Below are 8,191 nucleotides of genomic sequence, written 5' to 3' on the forward strand. Positions count from 1 at the left end.
GCAGGGCGCGTCTGTCCCGTCCTTTGCTGACAGACAGTCTCAAATCCAGCGCCTCCCCGACACAAAGAGCTCTGGGCGCCGGCAGGTCTTTGGCAGCTTTTTACATTTCAGCACTTTGATATGTTTCCAATAAATTGTGTGTTTAGAAAGTCAGCATAAAAAAAAACAAACTATTCCCGTGGGGGAGCAGGTGATGCTCAGCGCCACACGGCGCTGGGCTTGGCCTGGCCCCTCCACGGCCCTTGGACTGTCTCCCCCGCTCGGGGGTGCTGGGGGCACTCGAGTCCAAACAGCTGGCGGGTGGGGGGTGGGCCGCACTGACCCCTCAGTTCATGAACTGCGTGTAGCCCTCGGCCCCGGTGACAATGACGTCCATCCAGATGCGCATGGCCTCAGCCGAGGGCGCCACCATGAAGTAGAGGCGGTCGTGGGTCTTGACGCAGAAGGTGAGAGCAGGGTTGGGGCTCTGGGGAGGAGAGGGCAGGAGCAGGGTCAGGGTCAGCGCTGAGGAACCGTGCACCCCCGGAGCATCCCTGGCCCGAGCTGCCCCGCTGCCGCCTCCCTGTGTGGTGGAGGGCGATGTCAGGGGACGCCGCCACCAGGGGGTCCCGGCCAACAGCGGGGCAGCGGTAGTGCCTGGCTCTCACCTTTGCGGCGCTGCGGAGGTGGTCGTAGTAAACCTCTTCGATGGCTTGGAAGTAGATGACTCCCTTCAGCTTCGTTTCGTGTTTATCTGCCCAAGAGAGGGAACCGCTGTCGACTGCAGCACCACAGGCGATGGCACGGGGGGGGGCACAGGGCAGCACAGGGACTCACCCACGTAGTAGGAGAGGGTGCGCTTCATGCGGTCAAAGACAAACCAGCGCTTCTTCCAAGACTTGATCTTGCCACCCATCTTGACCAGGTAGCCCTTGCACATCTTCTCTGTTAGGATGACGTGGTAACACGTGTCCACACTGTGGCCCGAGGACTCAATGTGTAGCCGCAGGTCGAAATCCTCTTTGCGGATGGGGAGGTACCGTGTCAGGGGACGAGCCTGGAAACACAATGCAGCTTTGCAAAGCCTGCCAGCGGCGGCCAGAGCCTCATCCCCCGACCCCGGACCCGAGTGGGGAGCCGGGTCTGCCTCGCCAGCCAGGGAGAGCCCATGCCGGGGGGGCAGCCAGCCCCGCACCTGCGAGAAGTGCTTCTCCCGCAGCTTGACCTCCTTCTCCACCAGCTTCTGCCGCCGAGCAGTCTCATCCTGCAGCCGACGTTCCAGCTGCTCCCGGCGCCGGCGCTCGTCCTCCAGCGCCTGCCGCCGCAGCTCCATCTCTCGCTCCTGCCGGCAGGCACAGGCGCTCAGCCCCGGGCATGGGGCACCTGCTCCCCAGCTGCCTGCCGTGCTGCTGCCCCCGCTCACCCGTGACTCCATCAGCCGCGACTTCTCCGCATGCGCCTCCTTCAGCATCTTCTCCATCTCCTCGATCTTCCCCACCTCCATCCCGCTGGCACTGCAAGACGACCGGAGCTGCCACCCCCGTGGGAAGGGCCTCGAGCCAGTGGCGCGGCTGGCGGAGCCTCCAGCCACAGGGGCCGGCCCTGGGGTTACCTTGAGACATTGTCGGGTGAGCAGGCGGAGTTGTTGCTGGTGGAGATGCTGGTCTCCATGCTGTCTGAGCTCTCCAGGCTGAGGGTGTCGTAGGCGTGGTCCAGCTCCTCTGTCCGGGGCCCGACACCGTGGGGACGGTGGTGGTGGAGGATGGAGTGATGCACGAGTGGGGGGAAGGCAGCGGGGAAGGGGGTCTGCCCGTGCAGGGCTTCCCACTGCGACTGAGCCTCGGCAGCTGCTTTCTGCTTCAGCTCCGCCAGCCGCCGCTTCTGCTCCTCGATCACCTGCTGACCTGCGGGGCGGGAAGAGAACGGCAAGGGCTGAGCGTGCCGGGCCCAGAGCTGCGCTGTGGCGGGCGAGGGGACGGCATGGGTGGGAGAAGATGCCGCAGGCACTGCCAGAGCCGGGAGGGGACGGTGGGTGCAGAGGCAGGAGCCGCCATCACAGCTCCCTGGACAATAGGGCAGGCAGCATCTGTCCAGGCAAGAGGAGGGGCCGAGGCAGCTGAGGGGGGGACATGCGCCAGGCTGGTAGGAGCGGGCTGGGCAAAGCGCTGGCAGGCGGGGAATGCACAGGGGTGTCCCTAAGCAGATGCCAAGAGGCACGCAGGGTCCTGGGCTGGCCATGCCCCTCCTGTGCATGGTGGAAGGTGCCAGCAAACAGCCATGCTGCTGCCTCCGGGCTGCTGGAGACAGTCCAAGCTGCCCCACGTCTCTACCTGGTAGATTGCCTGGCTGCGAGGGCTCTGCTGGAGACACACCGTCGGGCAGAGGGGTTGGCGAGGGAGAGAGAGGGGGGAAAAGCGAGACCGTGAGAGAGGCCCTGTGTCCCGCCGCTGATGCCCTCGGCCGGGCTCCCTCCTCCGCCACCGGAGCGATCACCAGGGAAGTGCCTCCCCAAGTCCTGCCACCCCCCAGAGCTGGGACGCAACACCGGAGCTCACCCTTCTGCTGCAGGGCCAGCTGACGCTTGGTCTCGATGTCCTGCAGCGTGGCTGCCAGGTTGCGGGGCAGGCTGCCTGCCGGGCTTGGGGGGCCCTGGGTGGGACAGCAGGCAGTCAGCGGTGGGGACGGGGGCTGGCACCGGCACGCGGGAGCCACAGCCAGGGTGCCCAGGGCCACGCGACGCCCCGCTCCCCCCAGCAGCTGTACCTTGGGTGAGGGGCTGCGTCCCAGCACGGAGAGGTTGAGCTGCGAGGACGAGGGGGTCCCGCTCTTCATCCGAGGGGTGAGAGCACCAGTGTCACCCTCTGTTTTGGCACGATAGACCTGGGCATGACGACAAAGAGGTGAGAGGAGCACAGGGGGACCTGCAAAAGCGCCCCCCCGGGTGGATGGCTCAGCCACTGGCAGGGCTGGGCACCCGCTCCCCAGACCCTGTGTTGGTGCTGCCTGGGCAGGGGTACAGGCAAGAGGAGGTAGTGGCTGCCTGCCCCGGGCGTGCTGCCTGCCGTGAGTCTGCTCGGCCCCTGCCTGCTGCGGCACAGGGGAGGCGGGCAGAGCCCGGGGTGCAGAGCCAGTGGGGATGTCCCTGCACTGCCCCACTCCCGCCGCGGCTGGCAGCCCCACAGAATCATCTGGGTTGGAAAAGACCTTGAAGATCATCTAGTCCAACCCAAAGCCCCAGAGGCAGAGAGCCAGGATTACCTGGAGAGGCTTGTGAGAGGAATGAGCTTTAGCTGGAAGTGGAGGAGGGGAAGAAGGAGGGGAGACAGAGGAGGAGGAGGTCTCAAAGCCAGCCATGGCCTCCTGGTACCACTTCTCTAAATCAAGAGCTGGGAGCCACACCGGGCCCCCCAGCAGCTGCTGCTCCATCTGGGGAGAGAGGCCTTGTGAGAAAGGAGTGAGGGCAAAATGCAGCAAGAGGGACAAACAGGCAGAGAGAGAGGTGGGAGCATCCCTGCCTGCACCTGCACTGTCCTGCCATGGCCTGGAACGTGCAGACCCCCCCCACCAGGGACCCCAGACTAAGTGTCAGCAGCTCCAGGACCCCCCTGGTGATCACGGGGCTGGTGAGAGCTGCCAAGTGCTAGGAAGGTGCAGAGATGCCCTGGGGATGGGCAGGGCTCCAGGCCGGTCAGCCAGGGGCATGTGGGCTAGTGAGAGCCTCGTGTGCAAGCTGCTGCTTGGCCTTATCCACAGCTCACCCCTCCCATGCACCCCCGTCACCTCCCACGGAGAGCACAGGGCTGGAGAGAGGGAAACGGGACACAAACCTCTGCAAAGACGGAGGAAGAAGAGAGAGATGGAAGAGGAGGAGGAGGAGCGCAGCCTGAGGATGAAGGAGCCAGAGGGGTGCCGCCCAGCGGGGAAGCAGCAGGGGCACAGAGGCCGCCCAGGATGCCCGAGAGCTGCTCAATGGTCACATACTGGGCAGAGAGAAGCAGATTAAACCGGGAGAAGAGGCTCGAAGCAAGGCTGAGCGGGCACGGGGGAATGAACAGGCGGCTCCAGCCCCAGAAGGAGCCACATCCCCAGGAGGAAGAGCTGCTGGTACCGGGCACCCGGTCAGGTCCCCACCTGCTCTGCACCCTCCTCGCCTGGGACCGGTGGCCAGGAACGAGTCCAACAGGCAAAGGGCTGCCCTCCTGCCCCTCTGGGCACCCGCTCTGCTCCCCAGCCCTGCTGCCGCTGCCCGAGGGCAAAGCCCGTCCAGAGCAGGCCAGAAGTGCTCCCCAGCGAGGAGACTGGGTGGCTCCAGCCTCCGCTCCCTGCTCAGCTGCAGCTGGACGAGTCCCCCAGCCCAGAGAGAGGCGGGCTCCAAGCACCGGGCACACGGGGCGGCCGCGTGGCCTGCGGCATTCTCACTGCCCGGGATACGGTGGGTGACCCAGGGCAGCAAACCCGAGCATGCTCTGGAGCGGGTACCTCGTCAGCTGCGGGAGGTACAGCAAGCAAGAAAGAGCGCTGAGCGGCAGCAGGGGCAGCGGCAGAAGCTTTAGTGTCCGGGCTGGGGCCGTGCACATTGCTGCAGAACCTGAAAACGTCAGACAGCCTCATGTACTCCTAGAAATCCACGGCGGAGGAGAAGGAGGAGAGTTAGACCCATGCGCTGGCATCGCGGCGCTGACTGCAAAGCGGGAGCAGATCTCCCCGCGCACGCGTCCTCTGCCCGCACCTGCCCAGCCCTTCCCTGCCTGTGGCTGCCTGGCTGCCCAGCACCGCACACGAGCTGGGCCAGCGTCCCGCACACTGCCTCAGCCCTGCCTTAGGCGCAGCTTGGCTGGGTGGCCTGCCAGGCCCCAAGCACCTTCAGCTGCTCCCAGATCTCAGGGTTCTCGGCCACAAGCCCTCGCAGGTGCAACATGAGGCACCTCGAGCTGCTCTGAACCAGCTTAAATTCCACTTCCTCGCCCTTTCTGAATCAAACATGCTGAAGGCAGGGATTTGCTCTTTTTTTGGGGAAGCCAGGCTAGCAGGACCCCAGAGGACGCTGTCAGGAGGTGCCCAGCCAGCAGGCAAGTGGCAGGCAAGGGGGCAGTGCAGGGATGCCCCTACCACACGGCACCATGCCAGGGTTAGGCAGCAGGAGCCGGGATGCCTGACGGGCCCAGAATCAGGTCTGCGTGTTAATGAGCGCAGCTGCTGGAGAGCTGAAGGAGAAATTCCCCAGCTGTGCCACCTCAGCATGCTGCTGGGGGTACATCCTGCTGCCTGAAGGTGATGTTAGTCCACATAAGGGGTCTGGCAGCAGCTCGGCCAAGGAGGGGGCAAGCGAGCAAGCACGTGCAGTTAGTCCCGTTACCTCTTGTGCCTTGGGGTAGGAGCAGGTGGCAGGAGAAGCTAAGGAGGCAGCTGCTGCTGGCAGGGGGCTCAGGGGCTTAGTTCCCTCCAACAGCTGATAAGGCTCTGAGATATGGAGGGTCTCCTGTTGGAGGGTAGAGATCATATAGGCAAGGGGGGCCAAGGCAGCAGCAGCAAGAGCCCCATCACAGGCAGGCACAAGGGGACTCGGCCATCCTGGCCCTCTCCCCAGCAGCATGTCAGGCAGCACCATGGTCCCCAATGGCACCATGGCTCTGGCTCCCTGTTCAGAGCCACGAGCAGGGCAACGGGGAGGCCCACTCCCACCTAAAAGCCCTTGCATATCAGTTGGGAGGAGTCCCCTATACCGGCACCAAGACAGCCCCACGCTGGCTCTCTGTCGAGGGCGAGACCTCAGGCAGTGCCCGCTGCACCCAGCCCTTCCCTCGTGGGACTCGCTGAGCTGCCTGCTCAAGCCTGGGCTGCGCCGGGGCTCCTGCAGCATCCCTGCAGCCCAGCAGGGGAGATGCTGCTGCTCCCAAGCCCAGCTCTTTCGCGTTTCCCTCCCTCCCAACCCAGTGATGGTCTCTGCAGCCCAAAGAGAGGCTCTGAGCAGCCGGGAGCCCCTGGCTCCAGCCCGAAGGTGCTCAGGAGCACAGGGGGCTGCTGCAGAGCACAGCTTGTGGTGCACCAGGCCCATCCCTGCTGGTGACAGGAGACTGTATCCCCTCTGCCCACTTACCTCTCTGAGAGCTGAAGACATTTTGGGGAAGCTCCTGCCACCTGTGACGAGCTGGTAGCGCCTCTCCAGAGACACGAGCTTCTCCTTCTCCTGAGTGCGGGGTGACAGTGAGAGCAGAAGCAGCTGATGGTTACTGGAACCCCCTGGCCAGTTCCCCCACGCTCACCCCGACTGCCAGCATCCTGGCAAGAGCCGGTGCCATCTCGTGCCCTGCCTCAGGCACTGCCAGGTCGGGGAGCACACATCGACCCCCCAATGGCTGCAGTACCTTCTGCAGGAGCTGCAGGACGCCATTCCTCTCCCTGGCCAGGCGCTCAGCCTCCTGGGCGCTCTGCAGCCGGATCTGGGCAGCCTGGGCATCCAGCGCGGCCACGCGCTCCTGGGGAACAGACCGGGGGGATGAGCCGCTCTGCCAGCAACCCACAGGGCTCAGCTGGGGCCACGGGGTGCAGCCCGACCTCGCCAGACCCGCTGCCCCAACCCGCCCCTACCTTCCTGCGGGCGATGCTGCGGTGGCACTCGGCCCGGCTCTGCAGGAGCTGCTGGCCCCGCACCTCGCGCTCCTCCTCGAGGTGGCTCTCCCGCTCCAGCTGCTGGAACTCCAGGTCCTCAAACAGCTTGGCCTCCGTCTCCAGCGCCTCCGCCTCCTTCGAACACACAAGGGCACAGTGGATCACTCGCTTGGGATCGGCACCTCCACATCTTGCCGGCAGATCTCTCACAGAGAAAACCCCCACCGTGCCCCCACGTCCTGCGGGTGCCAGCTGGGAAGGGGAACCCGTGGCAAAACCTGTCCCCAGTGCCGTGTGCGGAAGGGCAGGCAGCTTCCCCTCCTGCTCAGCACCAGCAACATGGGAGCCACCATCAACCTCAGCCTGGCAGGAGGCGGCGATGGAGGCACCGGGCACTGGCCAAGTCCGAGCCATCACCCTCATGAGACAAGGAGCTCACCACGGCCCGTGGCTTCACCTCACCCCGGAGAGCAGCTGCTGCTGCTGAACCACGTCCGGGCCGGCACCGTGCCCTGCCAGGTGGCAAAACACCAACGCATGGCCCCGCCTCGCCAAGCTGACGGGCAGCAGAGCCCCGTGGACGAGCACCGTGCCGGACGAATGCCTGAGCATCACCCCAGCCTCCAAGCACCGACGGCTTGGCTCAGGGTCTGCCGGAGCCACCCCTGCAGCCACTGCACAATGCTCCCTGCGGGGATGTGCTTCCCCCCGCGCCGGAGCAGGGCAGCCACTGCTCTTGCAGCATGGTGTGGCACCACCAGCGTGGTGGTTGCCGAGAGCTCCCGCATGCTGGGACCCCCGTCACCGTCCCTGCCCGCCGCATGCCAGTACCCACGCCCGACACAGGGGTGGCCAGCCCCGAGTGATGGGTTTCTCTGCGCAGAGAGGGGCATGCAGGCATCTGCCACGGGCTGGGGAAGGTCAGCTGCCACCAGAAAATACAAGATAACCAGAAAAAATGCTGCAGACCGGCCATAACATAAACCAACAGCACCGTGTAAATAAACGCCCTCAGGAAGTAGCTGGAAGCAGAGACGAGGACTGGCGGTCCCCGCAGCTCCCCTGCCAGACTGCCCTCCTTCGCGGGGCAGGATCCGTGCTCGGGCCCTGCCCAGCCCAGAGGAGCCCAGCAGCTCCACGGCAGCGGCGGCCCCGCACTCTGCCGAGCCAGCACCGCGCCCCGGGCCCGGGCGAGTGGCAAGCTTACCAGGACGGCGGTGCCCGTCGCCAGCCGCCTCCAGCCCGGGTGCGACGCTCCCAGTGCAGCCCCGGCTGGTGGGGAAGAGCTGGCCTAAGCTGAAGTGGAGGGAGGTGGGCCATGGTCCAGGAGGGGTGGGGGGAGACACTGACCCTTCGCATCTGCTCCCGCAACTGCTCCCGCAGTGACTCGGGGCACTTATCAAGGTGGCTCTTCGACTCATGGTAAAGCACCCGGAGTTGCTCTAGCTCCTTCCTTTCAGCATCAACCTTTGCCCTTTCCTGAATTGGGGGAGAACAAGACAAAACAAAAAAAAAAAAGGAGGAAAAATAAAAGGAGAGAGAAAAGAGAGAGAGAAAAGAGAGAGAGAAAAGAGAGAGAGAAAAGAGAGAGAGAAAAGAGAGA

General features: G+C 64.9%; 1 protein-coding gene across 4 annotated transcripts in view; it reads right to left on the minus strand.

Annotated features, from left to right (window-relative positions):
- Positions 1-71: 71 nt before the first annotated feature.
- PHLDB1 (pleckstrin homology like domain family B member 1) overlaps positions 72-8,191 on the minus strand; it is an 11,848-nt gene continuing 3,728 nt past the window's right edge. Inside the window, exons 1-16 of one of the 4 annotated variants that reach the window (XM_026863838.1) lie at positions 6,568-7,781; positions 6,345-6,455; positions 6,077-6,166; positions 5,336-5,458; positions 4,459-4,596; positions 3,807-3,959; positions 3,238-3,405; positions 2,743-2,859; positions 2,527-2,628; positions 2,310-2,343; positions 1,592-1,883; positions 1,403-1,493; positions 1,175-1,321; positions 817-1,036; positions 648-733; positions 72-466 (exon numbers count right to left, since the gene is read on the minus strand). In XM_026863838.1, coding sequence (XP_026719639.1) covers positions 326-466; positions 648-733; positions 817-1,036; positions 1,175-1,321; positions 1,403-1,493; positions 1,592-1,883; positions 2,310-2,343; positions 2,527-2,628; positions 2,743-2,859; positions 3,238-3,405; positions 3,807-3,959; positions 4,459-4,596; positions 5,336-5,458; positions 6,077-6,166; positions 6,345-6,455; positions 6,568-7,011 — 2,457 coding nt within the window. In that variant the 5' untranslated portion in view covers positions 7,012-7,781 and the 3' untranslated portion in view covers positions 72-325. Of the gene's footprint in view, positions 467-647; positions 734-816; positions 1,037-1,174; positions 1,322-1,402; positions 1,494-1,591; positions 1,884-2,309; positions 2,344-2,526; positions 2,629-2,742; positions 2,860-3,237; positions 3,406-3,806; positions 3,960-4,458; positions 4,597-5,335; positions 5,459-6,076; positions 6,167-6,344; positions 6,456-6,567; positions 7,782-7,938; positions 8,068-8,191 lie in introns of those variants that run through there. The other 3 variants (XM_026863841.1, XM_026863840.1, XM_026863839.1) reach the window with 3 other exon arrangements.

This window comes from Athene cunicularia (genome assembly GCF_003259725.1).
Source record: "Athene cunicularia isolate RWA chromosome 24 unlocalized genomic scaffold, athCun1 chr24_part2, whole genome shotgun sequence".
NCBI classification, from domain to species: Eukaryota; Metazoa; Chordata; class Aves; order Strigiformes; family Strigidae; genus Athene; species Athene cunicularia.